This window comes from Pituophis catenifer, unplaced genomic scaffold (genome assembly GCF_029215685.1).
Source record: "Pituophis catenifer annectens isolate HBS135680 unplaced genomic scaffold, rPitCat1.0.hap2 SCAF_2, whole genome shotgun sequence".
Classification (NCBI taxonomy): domain Eukaryota; kingdom Metazoa; phylum Chordata; class Lepidosauria; order Squamata; family Colubridae; genus Pituophis; species Pituophis catenifer.
This window is the reverse complement of record NW_027256882.1, coordinates 246,747,365-246,771,106: the sequence shown is the minus strand read 5'-3', so window position 1 is coordinate 246,771,106 and position 23,742 is coordinate 246,747,365. Positions and strand designations below refer to the sequence as shown.

At 36.2% G+C, this 23,742-nt stretch overlaps 1 protein-coding gene across 1 annotated transcript in view; it reads left to right on the top strand.

The window, feature by feature from the left end:
• CAMK4 (calcium/calmodulin dependent protein kinase IV) overlaps positions 1 to 23,742 on the top strand; it is a 52,446-nt gene that overhangs the window by 25,475 nt on the left and 3,229 nt on the right. Inside the window, exons 3-11 of the mRNA XM_070935729.1 lie at positions 4,054 to 4,107; positions 6,124 to 6,186; positions 6,701 to 6,783; positions 8,694 to 8,766; positions 14,363 to 14,453; positions 15,580 to 15,654; positions 17,603 to 17,678; positions 20,232 to 20,358; positions 21,278 to 21,430. Coding sequence (XP_070791830.1) covers positions 4,054 to 4,107; positions 6,124 to 6,186; positions 6,701 to 6,783; positions 8,694 to 8,766; positions 14,363 to 14,453; positions 15,580 to 15,654; positions 17,603 to 17,678; positions 20,232 to 20,358; positions 21,278 to 21,430 — 795 coding nt within the window. The remainder of the gene's footprint in view (positions 1 to 4,053; positions 4,108 to 6,123; positions 6,187 to 6,700; positions 6,784 to 8,693; positions 8,767 to 14,362; positions 14,454 to 15,579; positions 15,655 to 17,602; positions 17,679 to 20,231; positions 20,359 to 21,277; positions 21,431 to 23,742) is intronic.

Sequence of the window (23,742 nt, the reverse complement as noted above, 5' to 3'; positions counted from 1 at the left end):
CAATGAGAAAAGTGAAGTTAATAACACTACCTCTGTTTATGAATGGAAGATGGAGAAAAGGCAAAATTGGAGTGACATCTTGTTTCATAAAGTGGGAGGACTGAATAGGAAGCAGCAAAGCTGGTCAGCTTGGAACAGTCTTTTCTCGGCAAGTTTCTGCTGTTAAGATTAGTGATCATATTACAAAACAGTCTGTTTCCTCTCTCTTTTCCAACTAAAGTTCTGGAATTAATATGTCATTCATCTCATTGTTACCGAAAATCCAAATGATGCTGTGGAACTTTTGCTTGATTATGTGTGTGCGTGCATGTGTGCACATACATACACTTTGTCTAGACTTTTGAAAAACAGTTTAATAAAAAAAATTAGAGAAACAAATCAAGTAAAAAAAACTATCATTCATATCCTTTGAGACAATGTATTTTATACATTCATTTCAGCATACTGTAATTACTTTGGATCAGGTGCATTAAATTGAGTGGCACTTGCTTATTTATGTCTTTATGACTTTTCTATAACAACAAATTTCTCTAAGAAATTTGGGGTGCCCTCCCTAATTTTAATCGCACAACAGACATAAATGGAAAGTTAACAGAGTAGAAGAGAAAGCCACTCAATGAGTTCTGTGATTGAGACTTGGAGTTTCCCAGTGCAAGTCTAAACAAGCTGTGACTATATATGCATAAAATCATTTTAACCTGTACTTCCCACCCTCCCCCTGCAAATACATCCAGATGTACTTTTAAACTAATGTTTCTCAAACTTAAATTTGAGAGGTATAAGACTTCAACTCACAGAATTCCCTAGCCACTAGCTTCTGTGTACATTTAATTTTGCCAAGTTTAAGAAACATTGGTTAAAACCTTGGATGATATTACAGTATAGCAAAGCATGTTTTTCCCCTAAGGGATAACAAGATTTTCTTACTGGTTTTGCATTTTGCCTCATAAAAAGTGAAAACAATTTCTTTGAAAATTAAACAGTTTAAAATGATTGTTATTATTTTTAAACCGATGTAGCACTCTCTCTTTTAAGCACTGAATCTTATTTAACTACCCCAGTCCCCAAAGATATGGGCATTGTATACAACACCAACAGAAAGGAGGAAAAACCCCAAAATAATAACTAAGTGCCCATGGTCAGTTATTAGAGCACATTGAAATAAAGCTGTGTATTTTAAGATGTGTGTGGAACTGCGAAAAGGTGGAAGCTGAATGTACTTCTGGGGACAGAGTATTCTATAAAGGAAGGGATAGTACAGAGGAAGCCTTAAGGCCTCTGGAAGGCATGAAACTTTTAGAAGGGATATTCTTTCTTGATAATGGGATATGCAGATACGATGGCAAGATTGCTTGATATATCCTGGTGCTGTGCTGTTTAGATTATGGTAAAGGTAATGAGCAGCACTTTGCATTGTGCCTGCTGGCAACCATTCACTGACTTCAATGTGCCATTGGTCAAGCAATGTCGATTGACGACCCCCCAGGGGGAGAGCCTTCTCTGTGGGGGCACCCTCCCTCTGGAACGAGCTACCCCCAGGAATACGACTGATCCCAGACCTCTGTACTTTCCGCCGAGCTTTGAAGACCTTCTTATTTCAGCAAGCCAGGCTGGTTTAAAATTTTAATGGGCTATTTTATGGGTAAAGGGTTTTTAAAATTTAGGGGAGCCAAATTGATTTAATTCTGTTTTAATTTATTTTAATTTTTATACTGTATGTATTTTAACCTTGGCTGTTCACCGCCCTGAGTCCTTCAGGAGAAGGGCGGTATATAAATTCAATAAACCATAAACCATAAACCATAATATACTGTAGGTGTAATTCTGAATTGGAAAGGTATCCAGTTAATAATCTTGATAGTACATTTCCTACCAGTTGCAATTACTGGTTTGTCTCCAAAGGCAGCCCTACCTAGAATGCATTACAGTAATCCTCTCAAGGAACAATTGGGACTGAGTTAGTAATAGTACATTAGAATAGTGATATATGTCACTACCTGTGCAACTGCAATATTTTCAGGCTTGAACAAGCAAAAACGTACAGCATATTGATCTGGCTGATAAAGCAGCTGATTAACTAGGGTCCAGCACTGTTCACTGTCCATGTTTTCTGATTTGAAAATCTGCTGGGGATTCTGCATGTGCAAATTCATATACTTTTAACCTTAACTTTGAATGAATGTGACTTAAAATAAGAATATTAAAAGTAGCCTGATTAAAGTATGATAACTGAAAAAGTATATTTTGTTTAGCAAAAGAAATGCTGTATCTTTGAATTTTCTCCTAGCTGATGGTACAATCTTACAAACCTTATTTGATTCTGAAAATCAGATTTGAGTCAGAGTTGGTTAATACCTAGATAGGAGACTATCAAGAAATATCTGAACTGTAGACCAACTGGGAAGTTGAAAAAAAAATCACAGAAGATAAAGCAATTTCCATATTTAAAAAAAAACACATTCAAATAAATGGAGTTTGCCTGAAAGAATAGCAATACTTCTTTGGTTTTTCAGCTATTACTGACTTATTTCAGAAGTGAGCCATTTGTGTGCATGTGAAAGGTCCTATAAGGTGAGAGACATTGTTTTCCTTCCCATTTTACTAATGGAAGTGATTCTATTACAGCTGGACAAATTAATCATCCTCCCTTTTTCCTTCCATTCTTCCAATAGTTAGTCTGTTTCAAACTGAAGCTCAGGTTAATAAAACAAGGAAAAGCCAACTATATGAGTAGTCTTTGACTTATGATAAATTCCCCAAAAGGTACTTAAGACCTAGACTGAAGTTTCCAGTGGCCACTCCCCATGGTCATCCGGCTGCATTGTGGATGCATGGCAGCCAACTCTCACTTAAAGCCATTTACAGCATCTCATAGTCACATGAGCGTAATTTATGACTTTTTTTGGGCTGGAAATCGGCATTTACTTCTGATTTTCAGCACACAAAAAAACTACCATAGTGAACTAAACTCATAGTGCATTTTAAAACCCCAGTGTTTGTTTAACAAACACCACATTTACTTTACAACTGTGTTCACTTAACAGCAGAATAAAAAAAAGTTGTAAAATAAGGTGTTTATGTGATGACCCATTTAATTATCAGCATGACCTATAGCCATAATTGCAGACTCAATTATGATAGTAAGTCAAGGACTACTTGTATATGAAATATAATTGCCTGGACTAATATAATAAGCTAATAACTAAATTTAGTTTCTATTACCACTATAGTAAAGCGGAGCTTACTAGTAATAGCATGAGTAATTATTATTTTGTTCAGAACTGAAATTGTGACTTTAAGTCCTGGTTCCTCTATTAATGAAAGGAGATAATCCCTCTCTTGTTAATACAATGAATAATAATGAATAAAAACTTTATTACGGTTATCGACCAGCAATAGACATATAATAAATTAAAAATAATACTGACATTAATCATGAATGTTAGGGTCACTCCCTAATTTACATGAGTGGAGAGCCAATAAGTATGTGTGTAAATGTATTTTTCCAATAGTTGTTATAGATATCTCCAAAAAATTACAAGATTTCATTTAAACTTCTGAGATGTTTACTAGTAGTGCCAGTTTTTTGCCATTTCTAAATTATAATTTCTTCTAAAACTTTAAGTTAAAGAAATGTTGCGTTCAGCCTTAAGAAGCAGAAGTATGAAATGCCATTAAAAAAAACCTAAAAACATAAGCATTTCACTTGATAGTCAAAATGATGAAAAACTCACTATTAAAAGCCAATTAATTCACAAGTGCATTAAGAATGAAGTGGGAAATTGGATATATCTATATGTAAATATAGATATTTTAATGGAAAGATGGAAAATAGATGAGATTTAGAAAAGCTTGCATTAATAAATGTTTAATCAGGATATAATAAAACTTACCAAAGAATCATCCTAACCAAATGATGTATAACACATTCTTTTCATTGATAGCCCCAGCAAAATAAGTGCCAATGTGTTCATTGGCCCAAGGAGAAAAGGAGTCCAAGAGCCATTTTTCATTATAGCACTTCGATAATGTTATAAAAAAATGTTGTTTCAGGAGTTGCCTGCTGAAGAGCTCTGTGCAACTCTAAAGAAGTTATTTGAAGAACAGGTATTGCCTTGTTTATACCTATCGTATATAATTTGGGGTAGCTATATATTTTGCAATTAGGGAAGCATTATGGCTTTATATAAGAATTGTGAATTATATTTGTCTGATTTAATATATTGATATAAGTCTAGGAATTTTGATTGATGGACAGAGCAAATTTTGCAATCACTTCCACTCATCAGTGGAATGATTAGGTGATGAGAACACTAAAAGTGATGTGCATATTGTGCTGATCCATAAAAGATTTGCCTATGCAAGAACTTAATGCCCACATTCATGAACACAAAGCTGCAAATCAGCTGTGCTAAAAACAGACCTTAGCTTATACCCCATTCAAGTTCTTGTTAATAAGTTACTGGTTTTGTTACTTGTTTAACTGTTATAAGTGTAAGGAGAATATTCTCTCTCCATGTGAAATAATGGAGATTGTAATTTTGATTGTAATTGTGAACCATTTCTTTCAGCTACTGTACAAATGCCATGGTCTTTATTTATGTAAACTCTCTCAATGGTAATGGTGCAGTAGTAGTTGCTTAGTAGATTGCATCAGGGGTTACATGAGTTAATAATTCCAGGACATCAGGGCCAGATTTAGATGAAAAGAGGCCCTAGGCTATTCCACTTATGAGGCCCTTTCACCTATAGTGAAAGTGTAATTTTAATTTTGCTAACAATTTGAATGTAGGCCCCTCTTGATCTTGAGGCCCCCTCTTGATCTTGAGGCCCTAGGCTGAAGCCTAGTTAGCCTATAGGAAAATCCGGCCCTGCAGGACATGTTTATAGTCCATTTGTTTATATGATTTTTTTTAACAAACGTCAAGGCTTTAACATATTTCAGTACAACAGTAATAAGCAGATAATTATGAGCATGATTATGTAAACAAAAACACATTTATAATTTACTTGTACTCCATTTGATGGTGATGTGTATACAGCAGAGATTATCTAAGGAAATTTGGAGCTTTGTGAATGGAAACTGGCCGTGCTGTGTTTGCAAAATGTGTTGAAGGGATATGCGACTAATGTTTACCAAAATCTGTGATATTGTACGGGCACAAGATCATCTTAAGTAGAAAGACAAGCCCCAAAATGTCTGAAGCTTTAAAGAATAGTTTTAAAAAATCTGTTTGCCCATTAAGCATTTATTCCTGTTCTCCTGCTTCAACCAATTTATTTGGATTTTGATAGCACAAAAAAGGCCTTTCCTTTTAAGAAATAGCAGCCTCTTTTCCAAAGTCCAAGTAAGTAATATATAAAATGATGACTTTGTTTTGCAAAGAGGCTGGCAATCCTGTGTGATGTATTAATGATAACAACTATAAATATGGCTTCCATTCACTAATCTGTACCAAAAAGAAAATATTGGTTTATCTATACTTTGCTTTTCTCAGTTTCATGGTAAACATTGATTTAAAATCTTCTTGGCTCTGGTCTCCCCCAGTATTAATTTTATTTTCAAGGATTCATTATTTTAGGCGCCATACATAGGCTTTAATGATGCAAACCAAAGTGCTTGTAACATTTTCACCATACATAAAGTATTAAGATTTATTTGAAAGTTGTCATTGATTCAATTCTGCAAATTCACAAAAGGATGCGTGATATTGTCTTGCAAACTCTTCAGAGAAAGAATATTTTTTCAAAATAGTTTTTCTAAAATTTCATATGTTGATATTATTTGGGCACTATGTGGATAAACGAAATATCAATTCTAAATGATAAATAGCATGCTTAATTTTTGTTTTGTTTCTTGTATTTTAAAACTTCACTTTACTTTTAAATTTGGTGACAAAGTTCAATAATATTAATCAACATTTTTCCATATATTCCAGAGGCAGATTTACAATTTTATTTTTTAACTTACTTTTTGACTTTTGCCATAAGTGTTTGGTTCCTAAAAATATTAACACATAAATTTTCACTGACTATTAAAAATGCCCAGAATGAATACAGAAGTCAAATCATTGAAAAAATTACTTTCAAAATCTTATTATGTTTTCTTTTCCTTTTAACCAGGTAGATAAAAAGATTGTCCGAACAGAGATAGGTGTTCTTCTTCGACTTTCACATCCAAATATTGTAAGTGGTATCTGTTTGCAAGCCCAGATTTAAAAAGGTTAGCCTGCATCTTGATTTCTGATTGTGGACATATTTTCCTGTCTTGCTGCACATAAGAAGACCAAAAGAACTCTACAAGTTTTTAATCTGTCCTTATTTGTTTGTTTGTTAGTTATGTAGCTAGCTAGCTAGCTAGTTAGTTAGTCTGTTCTGGGAAGTATCAGGTTTCTTGTCCACTTAAAATTATTTCCAGTAGACTTTCAAGATATTTCAAACACTCTGAAGAATCACTTAAGAAAGTAATTTTTAGTGCATGCTTTTTTAATTATGCTTTCTACTGAACCATCAATTGTGAAGTTTTTAATTAGAAAGAAAGGAGGAGAGAAATGGGGAGGGGAGAGAATAAAAATTAGAATATACCAAACTATCTGATAATATGTAACATACATCTATTTATTGTAACTCTATTGTAAATTATGTACATACAGAGAAGAAGAGAAAAATAGACAATTGCTTACTTTGTTGCTTTTCTCAGATAAAATTGAAGGAGATATTTGAAACCCCCACAGAAATCAGCCTTGTCTTAGAACTGGTAACAGGAGGAGAGCTATTCGACAGGTATGTGGGGAGTTGTGCAGGTTGTTGTACTACATGTTGCCTATGTATCTATTATAAAATAGATATTCATTTGGTTTTAATTTTTTTTAGAAGAGGCTGAAAATGCCTTATTTTCTCTGTGACACGTGCTTCAGTTGCTGGTATTATATTTTAACAGATCTGAATGCAGATCTTCAGGTCTGTTCTAGCTAGCTGGCCAGCCTTTCCATCTTTCCATCCTTCTTAATCCAGTTTAAAACAGATTGGCGATGCATTTGTGCCGTTTTGACTATTTTCAAATCTATCTAAGCGACAGGATACTATGAGTGCAGCTCAGTTTGTATGTATGTTTGGCTTGCAGAAAACGACTTGCTAATTAGCTCTTTCCTGTTTTGCAACATTATAGAAATAACGCTGCACCAATCAGTACTTGTTTGCCAGCTAATCACCACATAGCTTAGTTCCCCATAGCCAAGGCTTAACATAACTTTTTAAACTTTTCCAGGTCCTTCTGTGCTCACCATATTGGCAGACTACCATTGCCTACTAAACCCATAAGGCTGGCATGCCAATAATTCTGCATTTGACTGTTTTTTAGTGACTCTAAAATGCCAGCCTGAGAAAGAAAGGGGCAAGGAAAGCCAAGAATCTACTTACTATTACTAAATTCATCTGATAGCTACTTAATTGTTTAGATCAGGGGTCCTCAATCCCTGGGCTATGGCCTAGTATCAGGCCAAGGCCTGTTCGGAACTGGGCCATGCGAACGTCAGGTGAGTGTGTATGCGCACACAGCTCCACTTGCATGAGCAGTGGACACTTGTGCTCACATACATAGCTCCACCCACACAAGTACCAGGTGCTTGCGAGTGGAGTTTTGCAAATGCCAGCCTCTTGCATGAGTGGAGCTGAGTGTGAATGGAGCTGTGCGCTCAAACAGGAGGCACTTGAGCTCACATGCGAAGCTCTGCTCACATGAGCAGCGCATGCTTTCGCTTCCATACAAAGCTCCACTCACACAAGTGGTGGAAGCTTGCACTTGCACAAATGAAGCTGTCCACGTGCGCACACCTGCCACTCACACAGAACTATCCCCCACTACCCTTGGAAAGGTTGGGGACTGCTGGTTTAGGTGGTTGTAGACTTAATTTTTGCTCTACTTACTTGACTTTTAAAATTTTGTTGCCTTTTTCTGTTCTTCTGTTTGTATTCTGTTGTATTCATTAAAAAAAAATATTTTAGTTCAGGTAGTGCTTGACTCAGCAACTGTTTGAAGTTATGACAAAACTCCCCAGGGCTACATACAACCAAGATTTAAAGTTCCAATTGCTGCCCTACCATGATCACATGATAGAATTCGGGGCAACTGGCTTGCATTTACAGCCATTTGCAATGTCCCACAGTCACATGATTGCAATTTATGATGGGTTTTTTTTCCTTTTGATGGAAACTGCATTAGATTAGTTCTGGTTTCCAACAAAAAAATACCCATTGTGGATAATGGATTCTTTTAATGACCGTGGTGTTAACCCCTGCAATAAAGGTCATAATTGGATATGATTGCATGGTGACCCACTAAATGATCAGCACAATTTATGGCAATAATTCCAGGTTCAATTATGGCCATAAATCGAGGATTACTTGTAGATAAGATTGGAAATCTAAATCAAGAAAGTTAACACAAATGTCTCTATGAGGTTACTAGGAACTGAGCTGTTTGCTAGAGTCCTTACTCTCTATTATCATATTATATTTAAAATATTTATTTATGAAACCAGAGTAAAGTTGTTTTTAGTGAGAGCTTTATCCATCAAATCATGAAAGATTATATTGTTGCTTGATTATTCTGTGATTTATTTTAATAAGGTTGCCTAGAATTGTGCTGTTCTAGAAATCCTGAGTTTGAATGGCATATTTTTGTTTCTTTATAGAATTGTGGAAAAAGGATATTACAGCGAGCGAGATGCTGCTGATGCAGTGAAACAAATCTTGGAGGCGGTTGCTGTAAGTTTTACTAGCTTCACAGCCTCAGATTAATATTTCATTAATCTCAAAATACTTGTTTGATCAGAATAGACCACTAAATGAAAGAAAAACTTCTTGATAACAGTCTGAATTCCTATATATTTATCAATCTCAATCAATGATCAAAACAACATGGGAGGAGGAAAACCATGTAAAAGCACATTTACTCTACATTTCTTTCATCACCCTACTAATGTTTCTCCTGATACTGAAGATAAACATCTAAACTACGGAATCAATTCCTGACATAGAATGAATTTTCTTAAGCTGGGAACCTTCCATTGCTCAGAATCCTAGCAGTTGAATGATGTCTGGTTTCTGGAAGGCTGCCCTAGAGGTTCTCTGTGTGAGGTAGCATTGGAATGTTCTTGGCAGCACCATCTAACTTCCCTGGCTACACTGTTCTGACCTAGGCTTCCTTAGAAAATATACAACACAAACTTAGTCTCAGCAAACCTCTTTAATTCATATGGCTGTGAATTATTGTCATTCCCAGTCCGAAAGGCTTATCAAACAGTCTTGCAGGGGAGTGTTAAAACACTCAACTTATCTCCCTTGGAATGCTGCCAGAGAACTAATTGCCACACGCAGGGCAAGGACAAACATAGCACAGAGTCAAGCAGAACTTTTTCACAGCTTTTACCGGCCAGATGAACTAATTGCTTCCTGCAAAAGCTCACGTCCCATTCACTTCTCTTTTATGTTTTATGGAAGGGGCCAATCATCTCCAAGCCTTACTCTCAAGTCGACCCTGTTTTCTTAATTGTTCCTGTCTCCTGGCAGCTCTGCACATGCACACACTGTGAACAGGCTCACGCTGTTCTTCTGCCTCGCTGATGTCAGACTCTGGAGGCAGCAAAGAACTACCAGATGGCCTTGGCTCCCTCTCTGCCTCCGACTCAGAGCCATCGTCCGAGCCTTCCCCAGACTCCAGGACTGGCCCACGTTCCTCTCCAACCTCCTCACTGTTCGAATCTGCTGCCAGCTCTGCTGGCCACTGGCGGGCCACAATATACACTATCTTTATTTAAAATAAATGCATGCAAAATAAAAGCCCTGTGGAAAAGTCCATGAGAACATCAAACAAAATGCAGGGTACTAAAATAACATATACTACCAGCACCAGAATTGGAAAACAATGGTAACCATGGAGAAAAGGTGTCACGTGTACCAAAAGAAAGGCCTCCATAGCTACTTATGCTGCTGCATTTCAGTTGAAGTTTCTAAATGCTCTTCAAGGGTAACTACATGAATAGAGCATTGCAGTAATATAATTAGGAAGTGAAGACATGAGTGACAGAGCAAGCTGTCCCAGTCTAGGAATAGGCACAATTGGTACACAATACATAGTGTGTAAAGGTCGTCCTCACTATAGTTGCCACCTGCTCTTTGATATCCTTTTCATCATTCTTAGTCCTTTTTTTTGTTGTTGTTGCTGTGGTGATAAGCAATCTTCCATTTACAGTTGCAAATGGCATTGCAGATGTGGTTGTATTTCATTCCAGTTATTCTCATAAAGCAGTCTGTGACCTTTGAAAGATGCCTAATTCATCACACTTTCCAGCTTCTAGTTTCCCAGGTTCAGGAACAGGCGAGACAGAACAAAATATACAGTTAGAATCCTCTCTCACGTCAAAACTTTGATGTCAATAAAGGCAATAAGGGAGCAAATCAGAAGAGGCCTGGAATCTACAAACTTATTCAGTCCCTAGAGCTAACATCATAGCATCTATGTTGCCATAATGCCTAAAGGAAAACAAAAGAGAAATGGGAAGAGAGAGCTGAAGTTAAATGCCAGTATGAGTTTAGGATCATTTTAATAAGATGATTTCTGTTTCAGATCTCAGTACTTGGATTATTATATAGATGCATAATATTTGCCTTATTTGTGAATTATAATTGAATGGTAGCATTCAACTTAAAGAATATTCTTTCACTGATTTCCCCTGCTTTTTGTAGTCTCTGTCTGCGCCAGTTATAGGAATTGAAGAAGTGAGGAAAATTACTAAAAGACTTTTCTATGAATAGATCAATAGAAAAATCCATTCGATCAAATATTCTATCAGAGGGGGCAATATAAATGGAACCTAGCTCAATGAATTTTATAGAAAGTAATTCATTGAATTGCACAATATATGCCTACTTTAAAGACAAATACCCTATATGAATATTTAAAATACATGGAACCCCTTATCCTGCCATGGAATAGCACTTATCAATAGCACTTAGATTTATATACTGCTTCTCAGTGCTTTACAGCTCTCTTCTAAGCGATTTACAGAGTCAGCATATTGCCCCCAAGAATCTGGGTCCTTATTTACCGAACTCAGAAGGATGGGAGGCTGAATCAGCCTTGAGCCTGGTGGGATTTGAACTGCCAAATTGCAGGCAGCCAGCAGGCAGCAGAAGTAATACTGCACTCTAACCACTGCGCCACCAAGGCTCTTTGAATAGTTCCAACATAAGTTTTATTCTTGATTGATTATTTTTGTCCACTGGTTTTGCCGCTTTCCAAATATACCAAAGATTCTAACACACGATGTCAGAAACCAGTAATAATATTACTCCTATTTGGCATTGCCAGCAGTGAAAGTTGCTGGGCTATTTCATTCAATGACATTTGAAGGGCCATATGTTTCTCAACTGTGTTCTTTATAATGGGGATTTAATTATTGTAATTTCAGTCATAGGTAACATTCTGTTCAAACCGAGGCAATCAATATGCTGCTAGTCTAATCTGCACAGTACATTGCAATAATTCTCTGTTGCTGTGGGATGTGTGTGTGTGTCTATTTATTTAGTTATTTATGTATATTTATTTATTTTTGTCAAGCATGTATAAGATAACAGATGTAAGTATAAACATGATTATGAATACAGAAAATGGATAAAAATAAATGGGGACAGTAGGACAGGGACGGCAGGCATGCTGGTGCACTTATGCACGCCCCTTACTGACCTCTTGGGAATGGGGTGAGGTCAACGGTAGACAGTCTAAGGTTAAAGTTATGGGGATTTGGGGATGAAACCACAAAGTCAGGTAGTCCATTCCAGGCATTGACCACTCTGTTCTCTCTATCTAAGATTGCAGATAGTAAGTAAATACAATTTACTTACAAGTACAATTGGGACCAGAACTTCTATCGCTAAGTGAGTGGCCATTAAATGAATCACACCAAATTTTGTAACCTTTTTTGCAAATCTCCATGATTGTTAAGTGAATCGCCCAGTAATTGAGCGAGTCCAGCTTTTTCCATTGACTTTGCTTGTTGGAAGCCATCTAGGAAAGTAACAAATGGTGATCATATGACCTTGGTTGCTGCACCATTATAAATACATGCTGGTGACCAAGTGCCTGCATTTTGATCATGTGACTGTAGGGACGCTGCAATACAGTAATTGTAAGTGTGAGGAGTATTTGTAAGTCACTATTTTCAATGATGTTGTATAACTTCAAATGACAAATGGTCATAAATTAAGGACTACTTGAACAAGGTCATTAGACTGATTTTATTTATTCTTGAAATAACAAAATCATAAGTAATTCAGATTCCAAAACCATATTGCTTTTAATCTGATTTCAATGGTAGCATATTCTCTAAGTATATATTGTATGGTAAACCCTTAACATGATTTACTATGGAATCATTTCTCACAGTTAGCAGTGCTCAATTTGCTACTGAATTTTACTAACCCTCTTCTCCATTAAAATAAGACCCCAGCATTAAAATATCATTTTTTTTGGCTCCCCAAAGACTAGATTCTGCATGTAGGCTGCTTTTACTATAATTCATTATGTTCTTAAGGATTCGCTAATGCAACCCTTTATGCAGATTTAAAATAATCATGCTTTTGTTAATGGATGCTACTTTACAATATAATAAATAAAATAATATTTAAATAGAGATATTTGTACCGTTGGAAAAATAAGATTCCTTCACTGTTTGCATTTTTAAGAGTATTAAAACAATTTTTGTATTAATTATGAGTCCTCCTTGGTACATTTATTGTTTTATCCTTTGGTGTTGGCTCATTTATACAGGTAGTCCTTGATTTACAATCCATCATTCATTTAGTGATCATTCAAAGTTATGATGGCATTGAAAAAATTATTTATGACTAGTCCTTCCATTTATGACCACCGCAGCATCCCAATGGTCATGTGATCCAAACTCAGGTGGTTTGCAATTGGCATGTATTTACAACAGTTGCAGCATCCTGTGGTCATGTGATCACCACTTGCAACATTCCCAGCCACCTTCCAACAAGCAAAGTCAATGGGGAAAGCTGCATGATCCCATCTTGTTATTGTTTCTAGCTCTGCAGTAGCACAGAGGGTGTTGTAAATATACTTTTACAGTGGAAACCTGAGGCTTACAGACAGCTAATTTCCAACTGTATAGCAATTTACTAATCATGTTTTCCTGAAATAACTATAATGGGCTGGTTTCACATAGCATGTTAAACTCTAAACAAATCACAGTATGGCTTTGCATATTTTGTGAACTCAGGTAGTCTCTTGTTAGATATGGAAAAATTTATTATGTATCCAAGATCATGTTCTTCTAGAGAAATCAGGATTCTCTTAGACCAGGGGTCCCCAACCCCCAGGCCGCGATTCACTACTGGAGTGTGGCCTATTTGGATCCAGGCCATGTGAGCGACATGCCCGCATGCGCCCACAGCTCAACTTGCACAAATTGAACTGTGCGCGTATGCACACTGGGCCGCAACTCACAGGCTCCAGTTACCCTCTCCTCCCCAGATGGGCCGCCAACCTACAAAAGTTGGGAACCGCTGTCTTAGACTGATTAAGGTTCTGTGAAAACATTATATTATATGATTTAAATAGTGTACATATATACATATCTCTTGTGGTATTTGATTAGTGAGCTACACAGTTAATGGCAGGAAGTAAGAGAAAAAAAGTCTAACTAAATCTAGTTTACAGCATTACCATTTACTATCTCTCCCTACTTTATTTTGTCTTATTGTTGGTTTCTCTGTTTCCATACCCTAATTTGTACTGTGCCTTCTGTTTATGAAACCTCTCATCTTTTTCTTTTTGTGGATCTTCATAGTATTTCATTTGTATTGGCCACCAACTTTAAAATTCAACCCATGTTCACTCTCATTTTGACTACAACTCTTATTGTTTTACCACACACAATGATACCTACATTTGCACTGCATTCAACCTTGTCCACAAAAAAAAAAAATGGAACAATCAGTAACCAGTTTAATCCACTGTTTTCTCAGGTCCTTTGGGAAGGCCACAAAAAGTATTTATTTGCAGTTTCATCTTGATACTCATGGACTGTGGTTCATAGTGATTGTTAGATTTCCTTTTTTTTTTCATTTTCCACATGAATGTGCAAGTTGTTTTTCACATCACAAATTATACATTTTTCTATTTTCAGTACATGAAATTGTGGTCTGCATATTTATTTTATTTCTTAGATTTATATTCCACTCTTCTCCAGAAGTCAAATCCATATACATAATAATACACAATATTATGAAAATGTAATAATTATATGAAATAACATTGCATACCCTCACTTATTCCTTCTAGTATTTACATGCCAATGGAATTGTTCACCGGGATTTGAAACCAGAAAATTTATTGTATGCAACTCCAGCTCCAGATGCACCTTTAAAAATAGGTAATTGATAATTGGTATCTTTTAGTAGCATCCTTAGCAAGTTGGTACTAAAGCAGAGGTGGACGTCACATACTGTAACAACCAGTTCGCCCAGCACTGGAAATGTGAGCGTGCGCCACTGGTGGGTTGCCTTTGGTTCGGACTGGTTCACAAGAACCGGTAGTTAAACTGGCGGGAGGCCCCGCCCACCACTCCGGATGTCATTGGCGATCTGCGCATGCGCAGAAGCTTCTGTGCATGCATGATCCCATTGCAAACCGGTAGTAAAGGTAAGCAGAACCCACCCCTGGTGTGCACGTGTCCATGCATGCGTGCAGCATCAAAAACAGCGATATAGGATGGGATTGCGCCCAGTTGCAATTACAGGTTTACCTGAACCGGCAGCAGCCCACCACTGGACTAAAGGGTACCTGGGACCTCAGAATCAGCAGAGATATAACCAAAGCAATATTTAGGGTGCACAATAAATTAAGCTAGAAACTATTGCAGTAGCAGATAAGTTGAACAAAACAAATTTCTAGAATAAAAGTAAATAAATAAAGTAAAAAAAAGTAAATAAAAGGAGTGAGTGCCATAGAGTAGAGGCAATACATGAGTTAGAAACAAAGTCACTTTGTTCATATTGCAGCCTTGTACAATTCCCAAAGAATGAAGCAAGTTAAAAATAACTATGTCTGATGAAGGACAAAGCTGCTGTTAGCCTAAATCAACCACTGCTTGTTCCTAATTAGGCAGAGGGAGATGATATATGTAAGCAGCTTGACAAAAGAGCTTGTTTGGATCACAATTTTATCTTCTCCTCTAAGAGAACACCCTGTGATCACAGATCAGTAAAACTTTAAAACATCCTTCAATTTTAGGTTTATTGCATTTAACAAGGGGAAACTTTTTCTTGCCCCATTCATTTCATGCTGAAATTCAATTATGATGTTTTGTGTTTAAAAGACATGAAATTGGGAAGAAAAAGAACAATCATACAGCCTGTTTTCATTATTTTGCCACGTTAAGCTGAAGGTCATCTTTTCAATCTATATAGGCTTCCTACCAGATTTAGAACATTGATTTACTATGTTTAATTCAACAATTATTTCATAAGAAATATAATTTTCTGATTTCTGTATAACAGCTGATTTTGGACTTTCCAAGATAGTTGCAGATCATGTTACCATGAAAACAGTCTGTGGAACTCCAGGCTATTGCGGTATGTTTCGGAACTTATCTTATTTTTGATCTGTTTTTATTTGTATTCTGTTGTTTTAACTTCCTATATTTTCTAAATTTAGCAACTATCACACTAAAAAACCCCAGTTCACATTAAAATATATACAGCTAGATTGTATTCACTCATTCAAAATATCATTTATCTGCACAAGTCATATATTAACTATAACCCTACATTGTTAGCAATGGTATGCTCATCCCAAAGCTGCATTTTTGCTTAGAAAAAAGACCATCCAGATGGAAGCATGAACTTTCTGGTTAAATATAACAGTTTATAATACAATAAAATCTCTATTTCACAGACTTCAGTTTAGTGGATTTCAGATGCAGCGTTTAGATTTTTATATCAGACTTCACCCCTTGCAATGGTGTGGATAATTGTTGTACTTTATTCCATTTGCACAGTATAACTCACATTTTATGTATTTTGCATAAATTTCTACCATATGCCCAACATTCACATGTTGATGAAAATAACAAATGAGGCGAATGTAGTTTCTTGATGTTAGAAATAAATCTTACCAGGTTCATTTCCAGACATAAGGAACACAAGCAGTTGCTTGAATCAAAGGTGCAGTTTATTGCAAGGACCTAATACACAAAAATAACTGTTGGAGGCAGCCATGGTTAGGCATTTCTCAAACGCCCCTTATATAGGAAAATTCGAACTTCTTTCTTTGAAAACGTGCAAAAGTACCCCCTGCAGGAATTCTAAGAAAATGCACTTAGCCAGCTGAGAATAGGCCCTTTTGCAGTGAGGCAACCTGCTGAGTTATGCTCAGTTCTGGTTATTTAGCATTTGTCGATTAAAAATAGTAATCTCTTTGGGGCAGGGACCTTTTTTCTTAGTTGATCAAAGAGATTTAAGTTTCAGACTGGGAACAACGTTCACCCAATCGTGGTTTCAGACAAGTGTTCACCCAATTACATTGGCATTTTCTATTGCATTTTGATCTTTGTCTAGAGCCTATTCTGATTTGTGATTTTGAACCTTTTATCTTTGATTTCAGCAGGAAGACTCTATAGTGGGAGGACTTTGACTGCCTTTCCACACTGGCTATCTGTCAACACAGACATTCCTAAAAGACATACACCTTCTCAAGCACACTTGCAGGTTTAGAGTCACCTTCTCCAGGGGCAGATCTTGTTTATCATGTCGAGATAGATTTTTCTCCACCTCACTTTCTCTGGGAGATAAAATTCCTTTTCAAATGTCTCAGAAGTTACTCTACGGAGGCTGGAAAACCAATGGAGTATGCCATCTCCACAAACAACCTCTGATACACAGCTGGAATCTTCAGGAATCTATAACAACGTCTAAATAAATTGAGAAGCTATGTAGAAGGAACATTCACCAATTGATTTAAGGGGGGAAAATATGTCTTCTGAATGAAGCTTATCCCCCCCCCGTAATATTTAAATAATTGCAGTAGTCATTAAAAGCATAACACAAAAAAGATACAGATAAAAGTTTAAGCATGCTTCTTGAAAAAGAAAATATTTTGAGCAAATCTATTTTGAATATTTTAGGAAATCCCATGTGAAAATCAGAAATAGGTTGTTAAATAAAAAATTACGCCCATATTATGCAGAATCAAATTGGCCAACATTATTGAAAGTATTTGCCATAGTGACTTATAATGTTTGTTGTTTTAATTTTAGAACTGTTAATGTCAAAGTATCATTCCAAATCTCTTTCTTGCCCGTTTAGTTGCTAAGCACATTTAAAAGCTTTTAACTAGTACTAAAACTTACTTGCATTTCATACAGAAATATTTCACTTTGCCTTAAGTTCTATTTTATTTAGTTACATTTATAATTTTTGTCATGTTGAATTTGTAGAATTATGCTTTTTTTCTTCATGAGTTTAGACCATGTATTTTATGACTGTTAACTTATTTTACTGACAAGGTTTTTATCATTTGCAGCACCAGAAATTCTACGAGGGTGTGCTTATGGCTCAGAAGTGGATATGTGGTCCATAGGAATAATCACCTATATCCTGTAAGTTTAGAAGACATAAGTATGGAACAGGTGGTTATTTCATTATTTTCTAATAATCAGCATTTATTTACAGTGTCAACAAGAACTTAAATCAATAATTTGCCTTGCTCTGTTTTTAATGATTTGAAGCTTGAAGGTCCAACAATTATTCAAAAGCAAAAAAATCAGATTTTAAAATATGCATTAGTTTCAATTTGTTAAATTACAAGTCTTGGGGCATTATTTTTCTTTATCTTTATGGTAGCTGGTAATTGCATTTGAGACAATGATTTTCCCTACACTGAGATTCATGAATGAGTTTGGATTTAAATCTAGGTTGCAATCCAGGGTAGGCCACCTCTGCCTCTTAAGAACTCTTCATAAAGCAAGATATTTCCCCTCCTCTCACTATCACCACTCCAAAATGGATATAAGAAAGAGACATGAAAATTCAAAATAGATGGATGTTTACCTAGAGTGTTACAGTGTGGAAAAAAAGTCCCAAGATGGAGAATGTGGGCTGAGTGGAGGGTCATTATTAGATGATATTGATATGAAATTGTATTTAATATCCCATCACCATGCTTTGAAAACATAAAGGACATGCATACCAGTGGTGAAATCCAAATTTTTTTACTACCGGTTCTGTGAGCCGGGCGTGATGTGGCTTGGTGGGTGTGGCAGGGGAAGCTACTAAAAAATCTCCATTCCCACCCCACTCCAGGGGAAGGATACTGCAAAATCCCCATTCCCTCCCCACTCCTGAAGGAAGGATATTGCAAAATCTCCATTCCCACCCCACTCTGGGGCCAGCCAGAAGTAGTATTTGCCTGTTCTCCGAACTACTCAAAATTTCCGTTACAGGTTCTCCAGAACCTGTCAGAACCTGCTGGATTTCACCCCTGATGCATATTAATGTTTTGCTTTCTAAAAACTTTCTTGCTTCTTCTACACCTTGCTTCTTCCTTTAAAAATGGCCACTGGTAATTATTTTTTGGATGAATTGAAGGGAAGAAGGCCATGATGCATTGCTCAGTTAAGCAGGAGATGTAGAATAAGAACTCTCCTGGTGTGAGCATAAGTCTAAGTAGATGAGTGTTGTCCAGTAAATGAGCATCTCGTGGCCTTCTTTTTCATGAGTCTTCTCAAGCTCTTCTTCAAGACCTATAACCATCAGCTTGCAGCTGATTACCAAGCAAGAAAAGGGCCTTTTCAAGAAGTTTTAAGCTGAAATATTTTTCTTTTATTTCTGGAAGGTTTTCCTAGCCTCGTGTTTTATCTATGATCTGTCTTTATTTTTATTTTACATACACACATGCATATCTACTTTTTCTCTTTATCATATGTATGTATGTATGTATGTATGTATGTATGTATGTATGTACATATGTAGATGACAAAGAAAAGAAAGAGGAAGTAATGTCAAATTCTGAAAACTGCAAGAATAAAAATTGCCATTTAAATTAATTTAGCTCTAAATACAGGAAACCAGCAAATATGTGTCCAGCCAGCAAATACGTGTACAGCCATTAATGTATTTTACCTATTTTTTAAGTGATAAGCGGTGCCTTGCAGATTTTCAGCTGACAACATAAACATAGTTTTTTAAAAATCTAAATTGCCTTAAAATAAAAACCAAATGTCCACCACCTGTGTGCATGTGATTGCTTTTCTAGATGAAGACCTTGCATTAATTATTATTTGTGTATAAACGTGGACAAAGACCAAATTAAATTGCAGTCTTTATTTTCAGGTCATTTTTCATACCCATCAACATAATTTTGAAGCTTGATTCTATCTTTTAAGGCATTACATATCCCACTCAAATTTGTGTCATGTTATCTAATAAGCATTTCTTCTACTTCTTTGTCCAAGTGATTAATTAAAATATTGACGAATACAAAGCCCTGAATGTACCCTACTCAATACTTTCATCCAGTTTGCTGAAGAATCATTATTGAGCCCTCTTTGAATTCAATTTTTAAACTAGCTATTTACTTAATAATGCCATTCAACCCACATGTCATGGAAAATTTGTCGAAGTTTTACTGAAATCAAGATGTATTACGTCTGCAGCATTCCCACATTCTACTAAGAATATACCCCAATCAAAATGAAATACAGTAACCAGTGCAAGTGTTATGCTAATCCATGCTGACTCCTAATTAATACTGCATTGTTTTCAAGTTTTTTTGCAAATTCATTTGTGATCTTCTCTAGAACATTCAAAAGCTAGTTTCCTAAGCCTGCCTGCCTGCCTGCCTGCCTGCCTTCCTTCCTTCCTTCCTTCCTTTTACAACCATACATTTTCGAAACCTAAAGCCCAATATGAGATTTTAAAAATACATATGTACTCTATTATAGAAGTCTATTGCTAACTGTTCATATTAAAGAAATCTATTAACATTTCTGTATCACAATGTATTATTTTTAATCTCGAAGATAATGCACAGTGCTTCACTATTTGCATACTCATTTTCTGGATATAAATACAGTTTTTTAGAAGGAAGCTAAGGCTGACCTATATCATTCTGTCTCACCAAATTTATACATTTCTCTCTCATTTGCATGTAGACTTTGTGGCTTTGAACCATTCTATGATGAAAGAGGAGATCAGTATATGTTCAAGAGGATTCTGAACTGTGAATATGATTTTGTTTCTCCCTGGTGGGATGATGTATCTCTAAATGCCAAGGATTTGGTAAGTTCAGTAAATTTTAACAACTTTTGAGTGGTGAAGTCACCTGCCTTTCAATTCCTTTTAATATTGATGTAATTGAACATACATCATTTACATCATACTCTCTACATAGTCAGGGGAGGAGGTACAAACCACTGTAAGAAAAGTTTGTAACCATTTCAGTAAATAACTCAGAGCAAAAAATTCTTCTCTGCCTCTTGGCTTCTCAATAAGACTTTTATTCACACATATAATTTACAGAATATTACAGGGAAAAGCCTGTGTGACATTTGCTTTTACTTGGAGCACTCCTGTATTTTCCCACTTATTTTTTTTCTGTCATTGATTAATGAGGGAAAGATGGACAAATGGCCAAACAACTGCCTAGTCTACATAATTTCCCTTCTATTGCTTGCACTGGATAGGATTTTAAAAGAATCCTTGAAGAGGGCAAAGGAACAAGCATGATTTCTTCATCGTGCTTCAATTTCATAGCATGCACCAAGCATAGCTTTGGTATCTTGAATATCTGTATTGCAAAATGCCATCCATTATTATGATTATAAATTAGTGGCCATAATGCATACAGAAACATGAAGGGTAGATGGATAATATCTGCAGTGGAAAAAAGGGATCTCATATATGGTTTCAGTTTTTTCAGGACTGACAACTTTGAGGTTTTTAAAATGACATCATAATGTTTTGATTTGTCATGCCATCCCAATTACTTCTGGTGGGGAAGGAAGTTGAAAGTTTAAATTCTACTTCAGCTTTTTCAGTTTATTGCAGCTAGAACTAAGCTTGGTCACTTGTCAGAAAGCTATTGATGCATGAGATCTGCTGGATACATCATCCTTAGATTAGAACCTATGGAAACAATAAAATAAATACTCAAGGAATTAAATGGTTTTTGTTAACCTTATATTTTCATATTATGCAGGTTAGGAAGCTAATTGTGCTTGACCCCAAAAAACGCCTTACCACTTTCCAAGCTTTACAGCATCCTTGGGTCACAGGAAAGGCAGCCAATTTTATTCATATGGATACAGCTCAAAAGAAACTCCAAGAATTCAATGCTCGACGTAAACTGAAGGTATATATCTGGAGGGAGAAAAAGGTTTTAAATAATTTTTTTTTAAAATGACAAACACTGACAGTTTTTATTTTTGTAAACATGTCATAATATTGACTGCAGCATATGCATATTCCAGAAACTGAAACTGCCCAATTACATTGAGATGAATCCAACATTAACTATACTTGGATAAAAGGCTCTGGCTACAGAAGGCTTCTAAACTATTAGGACATTTCTGGTATTGGAATGCATATTGAGGCAATTAACTCCTGTAAAAATCCCTTTCACAGAAAATATGTTCTACAAGTTTAGAAAATATTACAGAATGATGAGGGAAGATGTTATAAAGCGAGGGGAATCTTTGATAGACGTATATATATTTTCATCCGAAGACCATTTTGTTCTGTTCAGGAGGTAGTCCTACTGACTAAATGTAATACTATATCTAGTTAATTGTTTAAAAGTAAATGTGAACCCTGTAGAGGGAATATCAGTATAGCTGCTGTCAACATGTTCACATTTTATTTTATTTTTATTTTATTTTTCAATTTATATACCGCCCTTCTCCCTGAGGACTCAGGGCGGTGCACAGCCAGAATTAAAAACATGAAATACAAATATTAAAAACAATTAAAATCTATATAAATTTGGCCCAAAATTTAAAAAACCACAAACCAATTAAACATTAAAAAATTTTAAAAAATTTCTTCCTAAGCCAGCCCGGCTTGCTGAAAAAAGTGGGTTTTAAGGGCACGGCGGAAGGCACTGAGGTCTTGGATTCTCCTTATCTCTGGGGGCAGCTGATTCCAGAGGATAGATGCCCCCACAGAGAAGGCTCTCCCCCTGGGGGTCACCAGCCTACATGACACTTATTCATGTTTAATGTCAAATGTGCCATAGCTAATAGCTAGAATACTGTATATTCACTGACTTTGTGTAGTTGACTGAAGCATAAGTGCTTACAATCCTGATTTATAATACATTCAATGTTTAAATTCATGCCATATAATAGCAATAGCACTTAGATTTATATACTGCTTCATAGTGCTTTATAGCCCTCTTTAAACAGTTTATAGAGTCAGCATATTGCCTCCAACAATCTGGGTCTTCGTTTTTACTGACCTCGGAAGGATGGAAGGCTGAGTCAACTTTGAACCGGTAAGAATCAAACTGATAGCAATTGGCAGAATTAGGCTGCAATACTGCATTCCAACCACTGCACTACCGTGGCTCATAGCTTATAGCTATTACCATAAATCAGAAAATATATTCTTATTTCGTGATACCTTACACAGTTTTTTTTAATGGCCAGAAGTATCATCGAATGTTTGGATAATAGACTTACAAGTGTAAACCAGCCACAGATGGCTAGTTTGAAAATTGCTCTAGGCATTTGCAGTAGGGTCTATGGCAGTAGTGGGTTTCAATTATGGTCGCTACCGGTTTGCTCGTGGGCGCGGGCGCGCTTATATGCACGCACGATGCTTCTGCGCATGCACAGAGACGTCCAGGCGGGTGGGCAGAACCTCCTGCCGCTGCTGCTACCGGTTTGCCCAATCCCGGGCGAACCGGTAGCAACCCACCACTGGTCTATGGGCATGCACAGGGTGTTTGCATTAATTTATCTGCTAGTTAGCCAAATATAGTTAAATGTGAATACAAATTAGCTCAATGTTTGACAACAGTTCTTTTTAAAAAGCAGTATTTTTTCTAGAAACATTTTTAGCATTTTTCTATCATCTTGGCTATCTTCTACAAAATTAAGGTGTAGTCAATACGTTGGGACACATATTTTGGAGGATGCAGTTCAAGAGCTCATCTTAATTAGTTTAAAATAGTGATATGAACAGTGGGTTATATTTTAAGAAATATGTGTATTAATTTCCTAATATCAAGATAGAAAAGGGGCAATGCTAGTCTGTATTAGTTTAACTTTTTATTTTGACAATTTAATTTTTTTTTTATTGCAACCATAGTATTTTCTGAACTGGCTCAGAACTGGCGGTGGGATAGTGCTATGGTAGTTCTCCTTTGTCCAGTGTCAATTCCAGTAGGTACTGGTTGGGAGAAAAAAGTTTAACCCCACAGCCTCTGCTTTGTGTGGGTTGCTTTATGGCTCCATCTTCTCCCAACATTTGTTTTACCTGTACATGAAGTCCCTGGGTAAGTCACTGACTGGCATGGGGCCAAGTCTCATCAGACTGCTGTTAATATTTAGTTGCACTTCTCCAGTCCAGCTAATAAAATAATTCCGTCTCAATGCTTTCCCAATACAGAAAGGTGAGAAATAGGCTTTGACTCAACCCAAGCAATATCAAATAGTTGTGAAT